Source organism: Buceros rhinoceros, unplaced genomic scaffold, assembly GCF_000710305.1.
Source record: "Buceros rhinoceros silvestris isolate BGI_N320 unplaced genomic scaffold, ASM71030v1 scaffold8880, whole genome shotgun sequence".
Taxonomy (NCBI): domain Eukaryota; kingdom Metazoa; phylum Chordata; class Aves; order Bucerotiformes; family Bucerotidae; genus Buceros; species Buceros rhinoceros.
In genome coordinates, this window is record NW_010387861.1 from 71338 (window position 1) to 89432 (window position 18095).

General features: G+C 42.0%; 1 protein-coding gene across 1 annotated transcript in view; it reads left to right on the forward strand.

Annotated features, from left to right (window-relative positions):
- The window catches only part of GPR133 (G protein-coupled receptor 133), a 111976-nt gene that overhangs the window by 61768 nt on the left and 32113 nt on the right, over positions 1–18095 (forward strand). The window contains exons 14-15 of the mRNA XM_010137394.1: positions 10315–10388; positions 12283–12406. Of these exons, the coding sequence (XP_010135696.1) occupies positions 10315–10388; positions 12283–12406 (198 nt within the window). The remainder of the gene's footprint in view (positions 1–10314; positions 10389–12282; positions 12407–18095) is intronic.

The window sequence follows — 18095 nt, forward strand, 5'->3', positions numbered from 1 at the left end:
ACAAGTGCCTCTGAGCCCTGAGAAGCTCCTGTTATGCAGCAGTTTGCTGAAGGCTTTTGATTTTTGGTTTGTAATTTTCCTGAAGCTCTATAAAATTATCCTAGTAAATTAAATTGTGCAGTGGGACATTTCTGTTTACGTATTATAGCTTTATTAGATCTAAAAACATTTCCCCTCTTTTGTAATATATTTTACCTAAAGAAAAAACAAGAAAAGACAAGATGCCACCTGTTATGCAGCAGTTTGCTGAAGGCTTTTGATTTTTGGTTTGTAATTTTCCTGAAGCTCTATAAAATTATCCTAGTAAATTAAATTGTGCAGTGGGACATTTCTGTTTACGTATTATAGCTTTATTAGATCTAAAAACATTTCCCCTCTTTTGTAATATATTTTACCTAAAGAAAAAACAAGAAAAGACAAGATGCCAATTGATTTACAGGATGCCTGTGTCACAGGAGCTTTCTGGATCATGGCACTCTTGTATGTTGCTTAAGCACTGGCCACTGCATCTTGTCAAGATGCTAAAAAATCCAGGTTCCCACCCAGTGACATTTCACTGAAGTGCCAGAAGGAGAAGGGAAAGGGGTGTAGCTGCATTTCCATTGAAGGAAGAACATAAGGTTTCTCAGTCTTTGCCCCTTTTAATTTGTATTTAGTAACTGCCGAGCGAGTGTGGAGATTTTGCAAAGCTCTAATGACCACATTCCTCAAACCATTAACTCAGTTTCCAGAGGGACCCATTGCTGATTTCAGGAATCACTTGGAAACAAACAGCACAAACTGGGAGCTGAGTAATTATGGAGGCATTTGTATTTATGGCAGAAGATGCCTTTATGTGGCACTTCATAGCAGGCTCAAATGAATCAGCTGGCAGGCAGTAACACCTCATGGGGCTGCTCGTCCTCTTCCTCAGCTTGCTGCAGTGCGCTGTGCGTTTGCTGTGGCTGCTCTTTGGTCCAGTTTCACACAACTCTTGCTTGATTGTTCCTGTAAAGTTTTAGCTGAGGAAAAAAAGGAAAAGCAGCGATTATTTGCAAAGTGGTGGAAGACTGAAAGGTTCAGTGTACCCCTACTTTATAGGCTTCATCCTGGTTATCCCGAAAAAACCCACCACGTAATGAAAATTCAGAGCTCCCGTCCTCGTGAGTGCTGCATTTATGGTGCTTTGGAAAACACAGCCTTGACGCTGCTGTTTTTACAGTTGGCTATTTTTCTGTTGCTGCTGTATCAGCAACAACATCTCGGTCTGCGTTACGCCTAGAGACATACACAAAGCTCCACTGACTTCCATTTTCTCATCTGAAAAATGAACTCAATGGCCTGGTCTCATGTTACTCAACTTTGTAGCCGGAGTTAATGGACCAGGCCTAATTCCAGACTGGTTCTCAATTCATTGGATGCTGCTGATGCACAAATCGTTTTGGCACCCTGACACTTCCTGTGAATGAAAAATGACACTGAACTAAATATTTGTGTGAATATCATCCCCATTCATGCAACAGACTAAAAGACAACTCATATTTGGCAACTGTGCAGGAATGGGAGAAAAGATTCAAATCAGAAGAAGAAAAATGTAAATGGTCTTGAAGAGGTTTTTTTCCCCTCAATGAAAAGTAAAAAAAAAAAAAAAAGCGATGGAAAACCATGAGCTTAATCCTAGAAAGATCTAGTTAGGAGAGTGTAATATCTTAATGGGATGTTAAAGTCTGAGAAACAGAGAGTCTTGCGAGAGCGGGCGTTACATCTCTCTGCTGCTCAAGAAGCATTGCAGAAGAGGTTTTTTCTTTTCTCAAGATGATGATTAACTTTAGACCTCTGGTCTAAAGTTGCAGACGTGGGTGGTATCTGAACAGAGCACTCCTGCTCCTGTCTCCCTTGCCACGGGTTCCTTGTCTCATGTATTGCTTGTACTGCTTAAGACAGCAGCCGCGGTAGAAAACTTGCATTTTTTTGTTGGGGTTAATTTTCTTTTTTTTTTTTTGAGATAATTTTCACTCTGTGGCTGTCAGGGGAATAAAGGGGGAAGTCAGGGGAATAAAGCCCCCAGGTTTACGTGTACTTAAGGCAGTATTCAGATGATCCATGGCTATGTGTGGGCACAGGCTTCTACCCTGGTCTCGTAGCTGCGTTCCCAGCGTGTAAAGCACAACAAGATGTAGAAGCCACATTTTAGCCTGAGACGTTACAGACTAAATAGCTAATAATGAATGTGAAACAAAACACATTGAGACAGGAAAGAACCCGTGAAAAGTCACATGGGGAAACTGAATTTGGGAATAAACCCAAGTGTTCTTAATCCAAGTGATTTTTTTATTATAGAGAAGAAGTATTTCCTTCTCTCACCTAGTTGGCCTGAATATCTTGGGCTTAAGCAAGCGTAAGATTTTTTTCGATATTTTCCAGTCTGGTTAGAACACTCTTATCGTAGGAAGACTGTGTACTGTATCTTTATGAAAGTCTTTGTCATGAGTTGTGGCGTTGCAACTGGAATGTTTATTGTACTCTGTCATTATTTATACTCCGTCGCTTCCATTGACTGCCTGTCCCACCCGCTCCCCAGAGATTAGTGGAATCAGGGAAAGGATAAATGATTTACTGCTAATCAAGGGATGCAAGAGCTGAAAGGGTCAATGTAAAACAAAGGCTGCCACATATAATTCACAAAGAATGTGAGGCATTGCTTTTCAGAGGCAGCATTCACATTGCCAGGATTTTAATGAGAATGGAAAATGCTAACATATAAATCCAGTCGTAGAAAAAAATATTAGCAACAAGCATACTGAGTGGTAAATATTTTTACCATTAAGCTTGCTAGTCTGTTTCTGATGTGGAGTATTAAAACTCCTCTTAAAGCTTTCATTAAATCATGTCTTCAAAAGACCCTTTAAAACACGGTCCTTTATTTGGAAAGAAATGTTAGCAAATATGACTCTACAAATCTATAATGACAAAGCAACTGAGTATCTTACAAAATCTTGGTTTTTCTCAAAGCCGGCTGTGCAGACTGATCAAACTCTCCCTGAAGCTGACGAAGGGGTTTCTGACATCTGATGGAGCTGGAATTTTCCTTGAAGAGTACAATTGTATTCATATTAGTGCTCCTGCGTTATAAACCAGAGTGCCATTAAGATACCTGCTGTGCACGCACAAAACGAGGGGCTTTGTTCCTGTGCCTTGAATACCTCGGCTCTTGGCTGCTTCCTTAGCTCTTGCTGCTTTCCTGTCACCTCTCTTCCTCTTCACCAAGGGTTGCTAAAGCCCTTGATTATGCAGGTGAGCTTATGGGAGACGGGACTGTCCTTCAGCTGGAGCCCTGGGTAAAGCCTCCCTGGCTTAACAGTGGTCCCAAAGGAGGCTCAGGGAACCTTCCCCAGGAGCAGCAGCACTGGCTCCCTTGCCACATGCATATTCCCATGGTGCTTTCTGTCTTTATCCTGCTTCATGGGTGGTTTTTGGCCTTATCAGATGTCTTGCATTCCCAGGCTCCCCAAGTTACCCATTGCCAGGAGCTAATTTTGTCCTTGCAGGTGAAGTGCAGGGCACTGGTGCCTTTATAAAGAAGATAAATGCATTATTCCCAACTACTCCGTAAACAGTCCATTATATCTTTTGTTACCATGCAAAGTACATGTAATTTCAGTGTTTCACTGCTTCAGTCTGTCAAAGTCCTTGTGCTCTCCAAAAATAAGGACTCATTCTTTGGTCTTTGGGTGGGAAAATTAGAACATCTCTGCTTTTTCTTTCTGTATGCTTAGAAAAAGTAAGATATATCAATTCTTCACTTGGAAATCTGTCCTGGGCTAACTAATATGTGATCCTTGTGTGAAAAGTTGCCTAAATAGTCTCTAATGCCTCTTCCATAATAAATATGAGTGAATATTGATTAATTCTTTCTGTAATTATGACTTTCAGCCTTATAGGAAACAGGTATATTTGCTAATTCAGACTTCAGTTGTGTTTTGACAAAAGTATGTAGAACTGAAACCAAAAAGTGCCGGTAAAACTTGCCATTGCTGCTGGGTTTTGTAGCTTTGTGTTGATTTTGAAATCAATGCAACTTCTTGATGTTGCTGATGCTTGTTGGTTGGGACCAAACCTTTCTTTTATGGGCTTTCAGTTTCAGCTGAGCTTTGTGAAATCTAGTTATCAAAAATCCAGGTATGTCTTGTTTGAGATATGGGTGACTGTAGTGTGGAAATGGGAGCGAACACCCGCAGGCACCGCCTGCCTGCCCGTCCAGCTGCCCTCCCCGGGCAGTGCGGCACAACAGGCCAAGCGCCCAGTGCCAATCCAGCTAGTGCTGAGTTGCCTCGATTTCTTCTTTCGGATTAGATTCTCTCTGCCCTGGTAACATGGGGATTGTGAATCACAGCTGCGGTTTAAATGCTAAATCTGAGTGTCTTGAATGGTTCTCATCTGATGCAAATGTTTCTCTTAAGAAAAAAAAGCCGTCAAGAGAAAAAGTCCAAGCACTGTTTTGGAAACAAAGAATTGTGGGAATATTACCTAATAGGAGAAGTATTAAAACTGATTCTACTCTGTGCATCCCTGTAAGGGATTATGCTTTATGCCTGCCTTCTGGTCCCTGTCACAGCTCTTGTCATTACCTAGAGGTTGTTTCCTGTTACAGAGCTCTGGACAGGATAGTTGTTTGGCAAAGGGTTCTGCCTGTGTCAAAACAGTACAGGTGAATGGGGGAAAAAAGATTTGTTCACCTCTGTCATTGTGGTTCTGTTGGGTTCAAAAACGTGCCCATTTTTAAAGAGCCTTTTCAATATCGATCAGAGCAGTTGTTTTCCTGTAGTAGCACTTTCACCTGAGTTAAGAAAAATAGAGGAGATTGAGAAAGTGTGTATAGAAGGAACATCTGCCTGTTGTTTTAGAAATATTTAAAATTTTTTAACACAACAATACAGAGGAGCTAAAAAAGGCACAGCAAAAGAAAACAAAAAACCTCCCAAAAGATACCGTCATCCTTTTCACTAAGCACTTTTGGAAAGTTATCATGAACTTGTATCAGCATGACCACAAAAACTGCTGATTGTGAGGAGGGTGGGGAAAAGCTGAAACAACATTTAGTTCATCTATCCAAAAAGGCCTGTAGGCTTCTGACAGCAGAAGTGACTGGAATTTTGCAAGGCTGGTGGGTGGTTTGCACAGACTTTATGGTTATTTGACTTTATTTGCATTAAAAACAGTGTTTTCAATGAGCCTAGGGGTGCAGAAGTAGCGTAAAGCAACCCAGTCTTGAACCAGGGGAATGCAAATGACAGCCAGGTGCGTTAATGGCCAGTCTTGGCAACTGGTGTCCCATGAAACTGCTTCCTGTAGGAACCTGCCCAAATGCCCAGGCTTGGGGTAGCTTTGTATTTTTAGCTTTGTTTCATCCATGCGCAGAGATTACTTCAGCCTGACCCATCTAACTGAGATGGGTTAAAACAGACCAGAGCATAAAAGACGTAAATGAAATCTTGGTTGTGGGAGAACGGCTCCGTGGGATTTGGTGTTCCTGGCCTCTCAGCAACGTCCAGGTAGGTCTACCAGTGAAAACAAGGGTAGCTTTATGTATTTATTTATCTGACAGTCTGACAAAGTCTTCTCAAGCCGTGACGCTCAATCTGGCTTTCTTCTTCTGTGCAGTGTGAAGTTCTGCTAGATCTGAGCATGTGTCGGAAGGGAGGAGGGGGAGATGGCAAAAGCAGAAAAGCTTCTCTGCAGGGCTTCGAGTGCCGTTAGAACAAATTAAGGTCTTTTAAGCAATGAGTAACTGCTTCAACACAGGCACCTTGAGCAAGATAACATTTTAAATTACCTGATTTCAATTAGATCTCTTTGGAGCTAGACTGCATTCATTAATTTGGGAGAGGAAAGATCTAGTTGGAGGTTATTCCCTGAGTCAGTTGGCAGCAATGTGGAGTGTCCCAACAAGTTTGATGACCCTGGCTCTGCATAAACAGTTCTATCAATAATACACGGTAAAGAAACTAGCTCTTGCTTGCTCTCTCATTTGAATTGACTTGCTAAAACTCAAAGATATGAGAAAACTTGTGCCAGATGTTTCAGTAGCTGTGGCTTAATGCAGTGCAGTTTTCTCACAGCTTAGAAGAAAACAGCCAATACAGACACTATAGAAGTGGGTGACCTTTCTTTCTCTTTCTTTCTGTCAGTCTCTTTCCAGGGAACTGAGTAGATGAATGTACCTTAAAGTTTTAATTTTCTAGGTAACTAGGAGAAAGAGATTGTATATGGTAGAAAAGAAAGTCATTAAACCATGTGGCCCTGGATAGGTCACCCTAACAGTCAAGATGTCACTGTGAGGACAAGAATCCTTAAATGAGAAGCATCATTTTAGTCTCTATTTAATCTGTAAACAGGAATCAAAGGTGCTTTTGATTCATACACCTGTAAGAATATTTCAGTGGGGCTGTGAACTGCGCAAAAGTCACAAGCATACTGATGAGAGGCTTGTTTGCCTTAGCGCCTTCTCTTGCCACCTTCAAACTAATCCATGGTATTCTTGGAGGTTGAGAAGACCAGGCTTCAAAACCTCTGAATTAGACAAAATGGTGTGATTTGTAAACAGAGACAAGCAAACTCCAAATTTAACTTAACAGCTGCTTTGGACAAGAGGAATTCCAGCACCTAACACCAGTCTTGGAGCTCCTGAGTTTAGATCAACAGCAGATCTGACCCACAGGTTTGTTCTTCTTCACACTGGAGAAAAATACATACTGAATTAGAAGATGCACCTCCTCCTTTCTCAGTGGCCACCACTATGTAGCTAAATATTTGCTTTTTAAATTCAGGAGAGAAGAAACAAACTCATCTCATAAAGGTTCACCCCACCCTCTGCTTGGCTCCTCTTCCTTGGCAAGACATCCCAGCAGCAGCTGGACAACTGTTTTTCTTCTGCAATTGTGTTCATGACATTTCCTGCAACTAGGTTTTCCTGAAGCTTTCCAGCAGTCCTTTCAGCCCCCCCACCTCCCTTTTTTGGCCTCTTCACCCACCAGTCATGGCCCTGTGCCTAGTTCCCAGCAGCATAAGCACTGCAGCCCCATCACACACCCATGAGGAGGTGGTATCTGCTTGCTCTCAACACATACAATGAGTTTCTGTGGTTTGCTTTTAGGTCTGAGTAATTTACCGAGAGTTAGTGGTTAGTGTAGGGGATGCTGGACCGCCGTGATAGAAACAGAGACGCTCCTTCCTCAATGTAGCTGCTCCGTCAGACAGACACTGTTCCGCAGTGCTCTTTTAATGTAGCTCTTTTCTGAGGAAGCTGCATGTACCCCTCTCATTGCAGGGCTGATGTAAAGAACCTGGCTTGGGGAGAACTGATGCACGGATCCGGGAGTGCTTAGTGTGCTGGAACTTGCCTTCACTGCACTACTGAAAGCTGCATAAACTGTCATTTCACAGGCTTTTATAAACACTCAAGTGACCTAAGCTTTTAGTGTAAAAGCCTACTTGTATATTAAGCTTTCTGTTATCAGTGTCACTAAATCAATATCTCCAGCGCTACAGGATTCAAGTCACATAGAAGCTGTCACACACAGTTTAACTTCGGAAACGCAGCATTGAGGTACAGTCAGTTCGTTTTTCATAGGTGAGAGAGTGCTTTGAAGGAGAGCCGTTGAAGATCGGAGGGGGTTGGTTCTTCAGGGCAGCCAGTCCCTTACATGTTGGGGGGCCTCCTAGTCTAATATGGTTTTGTTGCAGAACTTCAACGAAGTCTGAGTATTTTATGCCGTTATTATAAATGGCACTGAAAAGCCTTGTGAGGCCCATGTCGTGTGTGTTAAAACTCAGGACATACTCACGAGGAGAGGTAAAGAAGCGAACTGGTGTGGCCCCTTCTTGCATACACGTTATTTGTCTGTTCTTTTCCATGTGGGTACACACACTTGTGGCAGCTCCGGGACTGCAGAGCCTCGCTTGGTGTGCTGCTGTGTCTAACGAGTGACATCTGTGTTTAGAGGTAAAGATGCAGAAAAACAATAGTTTGTCCCTCGCCAGAGATGCTTAATTGAGGGTAAATCATACATCTGGGATTTATTTGTGTAAAAAGATACACAGCTGAAGTACTTCTGCCAACCTGACCCTGTGGTGCCATTTATTGTACTAAGAATCAAGATTTATCTAGAGGTATCTTGCAAATCAGAAATGACAGTTATTGTACAAACAAAGTTTATTGCAGAAGATCTTTATCTTTTTTTTTTTTTTTTTTTGGCGCGCTATTTGAAGTGAAGTGATTTGCAATACAAACTGACCGTGGATTCTTTCAATCACTTCAGGAAAGCTACAGACACGATGGACGTAACATTATACAGCGTAATGAGCAAAACATGATGCTTCCTGCCCTTGCTGCTGGTAAACCAGAATGAAGTCTGCCAACAAAACTCTAAATTAACTGAAGTTGCAGAAGGCAGTTTTCCAGCCATGGATCATTAGTTCTCTGCAGTTTCTGAACTGGTGCTGTTCTGAGCAGCAAAGGGAAGGAAGCAGTTTCTGAAAGACACTCTGTTTCATAGGTGGTTTGTGATTTGGAAGGTGTGCAGGACCTCTTCCACTGAGAAAGGCGAGGCTCGTAGAGGGGCACTTGCTGAAAGGAACGGGAAATTCAGAGTTGATGGGTCTAGCAGGGAACATACCACTTGCATCCTGAAGCCTTGCATGGCACCTTCACAGGGCAGGCAGCCGCGGGGAAGGGCTTTCACAGGTGAAGGAGGACTCCATCATATCCTTGGTTTACATCTCTCTCCACATAGCTGGAAAGTAAGTGGCATGAGCAGCTCGGGGGTTATATCAGTGAGATATTTCCTGGTGATGAGGGATGTGAATCCCATCCCATTATCACTTCTCAGTGTGGCACACTTGTGTGAGCTTTTACCATTTGCTTTGCTCCCCTTGTGGAAAAAGGCTACAGGAAATCGAAGGGGAGACCCTCAGCAGTACGTGGCAGTCTTTCTGCTCCTGTGAGTACCTGACCTGCAATCTCAACTATTTCTGTGGTGAAGGCTTAGGGAAAAGAGGGTGTGTCAAGGAAACTAGAAGTTTTGTTCAGGGATGTTGCTCAAGCAGATAAGAAAATTCCAATTCTGGTATCCAGCGATGTGAGTTCAAAAGAAATAAACGTCCTTATCTATGGCGTAGCTACCTGAGGTGCCTGGAAATCCAGTTTGAATGTGCGAATGTCCTGGGTTAGGCAGAAGCGCTTCATTATCACTAGTAAGGAGGGAGCTGTGCTGCCTTGTGCCTGACACTTCTTGGTGGGTTTGTGGGAGAGGAGAAGGAAAATTGCATCAGGGACTTCTTGCACTTGGTTGAGTTTCAGCGGTAGTTGGTTTTTTTCCTCCTTTCTCTAAAACAAGGAAAGCAATACTTGGTTATCTTTCGGCTTGACAGCAGAATTGTGTTGCAATAATTTGAGGGCTGTTAATTCACCAGTGATTTGTTTATAATGAATACTCTTATAATTTAAAAGTTGCCTTAAGGTAGGGTCTAACACGATGCAGACTTTGGGGATTTATGTATTAGGGCTGAACAGATCCTGGAAATCCTCTAGTTTGCATATTTTGTCTATAACAAACTATTACTTCAATATGATTTGAATTATTTTGTCATGAAACTGGTGTAACAGAGTGGAGAATGGGGTGTCGATGCTTCATGAATGGAGGAGGTTGAATTATTGGCTCAATCTGTTCATGAAAGATAGAAATTATGTCCTTATAATGCTAAGGTGTGTTAAAGTAAGTTCTTAAATTATGACATTGCTCTTTCAATTTAATTGTATGTTTTAAAATAATCACTGTTGTGGAAAGAAAATGTCTGTGAGTTGGTCATTGTAATGCACATATTTCAGTGTTATTAATCCTAAAATGTGAGATTTTTATTACCCAATGAGAACAAAACCCAGTGAAGCCAAATATATGCTGAAGAATAATGCCCCAATCCTGCAAAAATTAATGCATACATTTTTGCTTATAAATAATAAATACTTCTGGTTGCTATTTACTGAAACAGGTCACAGATTTTTCACACAAAGTGACATGACTTTAATCCCAGTGTGTAAAATTAAGACTGAATACCACCCTTGGCATGTTTGGAGTTTGTGCTCAAACTACAAAGACTGACAAAATTTAATGTCAATTATGGTCTGTTAATCTACAATAGGTCTGTTGAGTTTATGTTAAGGGTCGAGGTCCCGAGGTAATAACTCCTCAAATATAGCGATGAGAATTTAAAGTCATTGAACAGCAGAGTTTAGCCTTTTTAAACTTTCCTTCAGGGTTTATATTTTCTTTCTTGCAGACTCCCAGACAATACAGCCAAGCACTAAACCAGAGTAACAGAGTTCATCTTTACTGTGCATTTCTGGACTATAGGTATGTTGCATAACTTGGTTTAATTAAATTACTCTCGGTTTATGATGCTGTGCGTTACTGATATTATTCTTCTCTTTCTTTCATGGAAATAGTTAAAGAAATGGATCCACTCATTTACATAAACCACAATCTGATAGTGGCTTCTTACCACAAATAGGAGCCTTGTTATTCAGGGGCTCTGTGTTAGGAAGGTAATTGAGAGACTGAAAAATTTTGGAATTGAAACTGCAGACTGATGCAAATCGGGCTTATCTTGGTTTATGAGTATGACCATGGGCAGATGCTTGGAAGTTTTAAGGTGGCAAATATCCATCAGAACCATTGTTTTCACTGGATCTGTGCCTGTGTCACAACATCATGTGAGATCAGTATTTCAAAGCCGTGAATTTTGGCCAATTCCTGGAATGGAGAAATATTATGACCCTGAATGCAAATTAGAATAAAAGGGAAATAAAGATCACCTTAATTTTCCTCAGAAAATAGAAACTATGGAAAAGCTGTAGCTATTCTTTTTTAGCTCTGACTATATTTAATCTGTTTTTGATTTCCAAACACTTTGCTCTTACTGAATTAATTGAGAAAGAATACAAATAGTGAATTTTGAATTTCATGGGGATTAACAGGTTTTGAGCCTAACCCTAGCCTAATTGATACGGCAATGGCCCACAAAGTTGTGATCCTTCCTATGCACATGGCAAGGTCACTGTAACTGTTTTATTGAAGTTTTGTTTCAAGTATGTTGAACTGTCCCAGCTGTTGGCAGTTACTCGTTGTTATGGTTACTCACAAATTACCATAAATTAGAAACAGATTTTACTGAAGCGAATTAATATGGTTGGGGCATTGTTCCTGTGCTGTTTTCCATCGGGGCTTGGGCCCTTGAGGCTTTGCCTCAGGGTAGAATCTGAAATATGAAATCTGTTCTTCCAAATGACTTTTATTTGTGTCAAACTGGTCTGTTCCCCAGCGCGTGATATTTAAAGAGTAAGCAATTAGTTTCTGACCTACGATAGACTCTCTTTGAGAACTCAAGGAGGTCCCAAAGGACATCAAAGGGTGAGGTAATACCTGTCCTTAAAATAAACACCAAGAAAAAATACAGATCACTCCATCGAGCTTTAGGAGCCAGAACAATATCAAAAGCAATAAATGGTTAAAAAGCAGGCAGCCTGGGTGGGCGCCAGTGGAGCCCCCGGAGATGTGCGTCTGTGGCGTCTGTGTCCCCACTCCACCGCAGGGCTGCAATACGCACAGGGGTTCCTGGATTTGCCTGGCTCCAGGAAGAAGCAAACGCGTGAGGATGACTTTCCTGCGCAGCCCTGGGAGCAGGCCACACAGCCAGCCCAGCCGCATCCTCAGCGGAGCAGGAGCTGCTCTTGCTACCCCCGAGGGTGAGGTGACCAAACCCAGCTGACACGGGTGGGTCACAGCCGTCATCTCAGTCATCCTGAGTCACCTGCTTGGCCGGGATGAGTGGGACACTGGGTGTGGGAGAGCAGCAGGTGGGTTACACTGGCTTTTTTGACTTGTGCAAGATTATTGATTTGTCTGGTATTATAGTTCTCAGAATATAGAAATTTGGATCTAGGTGAAATGCCAAAATGGGTTGTGCAATTTAAAGAAAAAAAAGTAGTTATTGTTCATTGGTTGCAAAACTAGGAAGAGATCTTTAGAGACATTCATCTAGGGGTCTGCTCTGGTCCCTGTTCGGGTCAGTATTTTCCTTAACTATTTTCATGATGGAATTGAGAAGACACTAGTGGTGTTTGTGGATGTTCCAGCCTGAAACAGCTTTCAGACATCTTTTATCTCCTGTATGGTACAATGCATGTCAAATTAACCTGATAAAATGCATTTTGATAGAGATTATGTTCCATTTTTATGTGCTTTGCAGCAATGGAACTGGTGTTTGGTCTAATGAAGGTTGTGTGCGTGAGAGTGGGGACCTCAACTATTCAGTGTGTCTTTGTAACCACCTCACTAACTTCGCCATTCTGATGCAAGTGGTGCCTCTGAAGGTGAGACTAAGCTAAGGAGTAAATCTGTCTGTTAAAAATGAAGCATAAATACATCAGTTGCACCCTCACAGCACACCGCTAAGTGTTTGGAACTGGCCTTATTTCTGCTCAACTCAGATTTATTCAACATCTTGCTTTCTGGGATGATGTTTTAATACTTCTTGACTACATTTATTTTTTAAAACTTTTGGGAACTGAAATGGAGTGTGAAATAGAACACATCTGTGGTAGGTGGAAATTTACTTTATTCTCGCCTTTTTGGCAGGATATCTGAAAGTACTAGGCAGAAAAAGCACTAGAGGACATTGTACAGATGACCCTGGCTTTTACGATTCATTTTCAAGATAGAGACAGCTGAGATGTGGCTGTTTAAGGGTTTTGGTGACTAGACTTGTGGAATATGAACAGCAGAGCTTGAACTCCATGTGAAGCAAGCTCTGCTGCCAGCTCCCTACCATTTTCTCTGCCAGCTTTCTGCTGCTGTTTCTTCACCTTGTTGCCAACAGCTTGTGTAGAAAAAGCATGAGAATGAAGATGATGCTTTAGAGTTGAGAGTGAACCCCTTATGTACAGTTTTCTCTATGCTCAGTTCCTTTGTCCAAAGAGTTATCAAGCAAGCCTCTTCTCAGCTGGACTATGACACTTGCCCAGGACTTTGTGGTTGTATTTATACTCATTGCTGGTTTTGGAGGAAGCTTCATAGCGAGCACATTGCCCTCCTCACTACACATGTTCTTTTCTTCATGTTACCTTACAAAGCCTTGAGATTTCTGAGAGATGCAGCGGAGTGTCTGGTCCTTCAGGTGAAGTGCTGGCTTACGCCTACTGAAGGACTCACCGTACAAAACTCAGCACCAGGCAAGGTCAACCCTGTCCTAGATCTGAGCAGACAAACAGTCAGCACTGCCATGGGCATGAAAAATAGAGTTTTACTGCTTTATTTGGGTGCACTACTGTCAGGGAGGATCCAGTGGAAGTAGTGATGAAGCCCTGCTCAGACAACCCTTGAGTAATAAATAACGAATGTGTAATAGAAATAATTTACGAATCATACATTTAAAGAAATGGATATTAATAATCTCTCAAATTTATACTCTCTGGCACATTCTCAGCTTTTATAGACACCATCCTAATAATATAAATTAACAGACTGAAGAAGAGCTTCAGTAGGACAGAAGTCTACTGTCACATTTATCACCGTGTGCTGCTAACAAGCGTGGTATCCTCTTTGGCACAACCAGAGGGGTTTTGTCAGCGCTGCTGGCGTGGATGCAGTGACTACACGGCCGTGTCTCCGAGTCCTGTTAATTGGTTTGAATGATGGGTTTGCTCTTCTTTTAGACAGTAGCTTTGCCGAGTCAGCTACTGCTGCAGGATGGGCTGCACATGCTCCCGAGGGCAGCACAGAGGTTCCTGCAGGAAGATAGACAAGTGGCTTCAGCATAACTGAAAAAAACTTGGGATCTTCATTGTGTGACTGGCATGAAGTTAAGATTTGAGCAAAGACCAGCTGCCTTGCTTTTGAGCTGTACAAACAGACAATGCTGAGTTACAAATTCCTAAAACATTCGCTAAGTATTTCCTTCACATGTCTCAGCAGCAGAGCCTGCTGAATCAACTAGGCACTCGGAAACTTCTCCCAGGCGTCCCTGGAACCCTCTTAAGTAAACGTTAAAATGCTGTGGATTTTAAACACATATATGTGACTAATCACCATGTTCTGAAATTCATGAGCCAATCTTCAAAGGGCCCATGTAAATCACCCGTTGGAATACTAGGTTGTCAATGCCCTATGAAATTGTTGCAATGATGTTATAGTCAATCTGGAGCGCTTGTTTTTCTTTTCGTAAATGGGGTTAATGGATAATACAAGAGAAGAAAAGGAGAGGGTGTGAGTAGGCAACTGCCCCCATTGGAACAGTTCTATTTATATAGGTATTGTATATCTGTGGCCATACAAACAGAACTATATGAAACTTTTCCACATGAACACTATTTTGGACAGAATGTTTATTTTTCTTCTAGATTCTGCTTCTTACAAAAAGGGCTCTGCTCTTCTTGAAAAATGTTAATAAATTATTGAAATTGGATTGCCTGAAAACTGCAGAGGTTTTCAGCAAAAGCTGTTTTTGCATACAAAAGGGTGACTTCATGCTTCATGGGAATTCTACTTTCCTTTCTCCTATGGAAAGTATCATTTCCCTTTCTCACCACCATACGGGTGGTGCAGGGTAGCACAAACAGGCAGGCATCTCCTCCAAGGGTTCCATAACAACCTTTAACCTAACGTGCTCGTCAACAGAACAGTTCAACCAGGCAGGGATAGTTTTATCCCTTGCAGAAAGGCAGGCAGATGTACAGAAAACAATTTAAAGTAATAACAGAGCCCAGTATGCATGCAGCAGCTTCACACCTGGGAGAACATGCCCAGCGTGACCACAGCTGATGTGGAAATCCATGAATTCTCAAGACTCTTTATCATTGCAAAATTTTTATAAGGTACAGAACTACGTTAATAGTTTATGCACCTTGCTTGGGGATGAATTACCGTGTCTCACACGGATCTCATTTTGTTGCGGTGAGACCTTCATAGGAACAAAGTTGTAGGATATCTTGCATCTGACGGTGCTTTCTCTTGAATACTTGAAGTATTGCGAGATGAGGAATGCTGACAAATTGTTAGATATGGAGCAGCCTGTCAGGTGCGTCTAATTTCCAGGAAGCATAGAAATGCCAAAAAGGTCTTAGGAACAAGCTGCAAGTTCTTGATTTTTCTTCTCAACGTTTTCTCAAAACAGGTTAGACTAATTCAGGCACTATTCTACTGTACGCTAGCTGGAAATAATCTCCAGAGCCTGAAACCTGCTGAGAGGAAAAAAGCGTTTTTATTCTAATATTTCAGAGAAAGAAATTGCAAGATAAAGGTCACAAAGGAAAATTTTAAATTCTGGAATTTTAACTTAAATGTGACAAAATTAACCTCCACTCTGGTACCTGTGCACTATACAGCAGTGTGTGAAGAAAAAGGCCTTTGAATGCTGTGAACTAGGTAAAACCAAGCTCAGATTACAAGTGTAGCTGAACACTACTCCAGATTTTGTATTTAGTTTCAGCAAGAGATTGAATGCACTAAACTCGCAGTGATTGTGGCAGAAGGGTACGAACAGCGCTGCTGACCAGCTCGAGCTCCGTGTGCGCAGCTGAGCTGCTTTCAGTGATGCGGGGCATCCACCGTTGTAACAAGTTTATTTCAGGAATGAAATAACCATCTTGGAAAAACCTACAACTATGTGGTGCTCAGATGTCAGCCTGGCACTGACCTGTTAGCCTGCTGATGAAGCGGCCCACGTGGATTGCCGGAGTTATTTGTGTCTTCATCACTCTGCTGTTATGTCTGTGTCACGGCTGGCCCACGCTCATGATGGCTGGCTGAGAGTCATTTGTCATGTTGGTTTTAACTTCAGAAATTATGGCATTTACTTGAAGTTTTGGAGATTAATGATCATCAACTGATATAAAGGAATAAACAAGTTAGTTGAGGGTGAAATGTGACCAAAGATGAGCAGAATGTCCCTGAAGGGACGTGTTCAGCGCTCGACTGCCTTTATGAAGGTGGATGGATGTAATTAAGGTCAGTACATGGTACAGGATCAGAATTTGGGAACTTGGTGGAGAAGTCTCGTCACAACTGTGATCAAGTCATTGAGAATTTTACAATTGCATCCCCCCATCTAAATTTGTCAATGGGATGTTCAGAGTAGTCGTGCAGATATGAACTAATGTGTGTACCCCTCCTCCAGGAAACTCATTGCTCTGATCAAGCTTCTTTTTCTTACGGGGGAAACTGAGGCAGAGTAAAAAAGTCTCTTGTAGCAAATAATTGCTAAAGCTGCTCTCTTGGGCATTTGTGCCCATCCTTCTCCTTCCTTGATCCACAGCACAGGGTTCCAGTTCTGCTTCATCTGGTGCAGTCAGACCAAACCCCTGCTGCCAGCACCCTGCAATGTTATAGTTAGGAGACACTGGTGCATTAATATAGCTGTGGTAGGAAAAATAAATAATCCACTTAGTCTGACATGTTTACACTGGTTTATGTTTGCTTCTTCTGGAGAAAGTCCAAGTAGAGGGCACCCAGGGTGATATGCTCCCTGTGGTGGTTTTCTTGTAGTACTGTAATATGACAGTCCTCTGCGGTCCTGCAGGCTTGAACCGGGATAGGAACAGCCAAGCATGGGAGACGAGATGTTCCCTCAAGTAGACATCCTCTGCTGGCCCAGAGCCTGGGGAGATCTCAACGTGCTGTGCCACGCCACTCCCTGCACCCAGCACCCAGCAGTTCCTCCCACTGGAGGGGAAACGGCTGGTGGAGAGGTCCTGTTCCTGGGGTGGGAGGGACAGCTGAAATTGGAAGGAGAGTTGAGTGCAATCAGGCAGAGGGATGTCACAAGGTGCTTCCTAGACAGCAGGAAGCAAACCCAACAGGGAGTAAGCTGCATTTCATAAGAACTCCAAAGAAAATTCAGATGCTATTTTTTTTTTTATTTTGGGCAGCTTTACTTCCTCTCTTCAGTCAGTGGGGCCCTGTGCTCCTGCCAGGAAACGTGCCAGCCATCTGGCAGCTTTTATTTCTGTAGTGGTCCAACAGCCACAAAGCATGCCAGGCTATTTGTACCATCTGCCACATAAATGTCATTTCAGCGAAAGGATGGTGGACACCTGGGGATTCAGAGTTCAAAAATCCTTTTAAAGGGGAAATCATTGTCTCCCACAGCAAAACAAGTGACCAATGCGTGACACAACTGTAATATTGATGGCTCCTAGAGCATTCTCTTAAAGTGGTGGGGTTTTTTTTTCCCCTGTGTTTTCCTCTTTCCATCCTTTCTAACTGTGAGGGTATAAAGATGAGTACTGTGAAGTTCACATGGGGATGGCTGTTTCCAGCAAAGCAATAACGTTGTACAATCTGTGGTAAAAATCGTTCTGGTTTTTAAACACATTTTCTGCATTTCTAAAGCTAGAAATGACTTAATTTTTCATCCTGTTTGTAGCTCTTGTTCCATAATTCAGAAGGGAGGATCGATCAATGTAGTTCAAGCTGCTCTCCAATGGGGTCTTGAAAGCAGGAAAGTGTTTATAAACGGGAAAATATTTGAAACCATCTGATCTTGCAGTTGGAACAATAGAGACAACCCATAACATCTTTAGGGAGCCCAGGATTTTGAAAAGGATTTGGCTGTGAGGTTCTATTTACAAAAGGAACGACATCCCAAATTTCTTCTTTGGGGCAATATGCGTGTTTTTATTTTTCACTGTTGTAGCTGAGTTTGACAGCAAGTTTTGAGAATGTATGGCTGACTGAGAGCAAAGTGCATTTATTCATGTTTATAAAGGCGGTTTTGAAAACGTTCTAATATTGTGAAATGCTTTAAAAATGAGGGGATAGGTGTGTAATTTATAAATCTGGAGCATTGTTTTCCTAAATCTAATGTTGCAGTTATTTATCAAACAGTGCACTCAGCGGGCATTAAAATCTCAGTCAGAAAGGACAAACTTTATTCTGAAAATTTTCAGCCAGCCAAGGCTCAGATTATATGCCCTCCTAGGACCATGAAATGGAAATAATGTGGCCTTCTCCGATTTCTGCTGGTTTGTAATTTTAATATAATTACTTTTCTCAGCATGCTTTTCA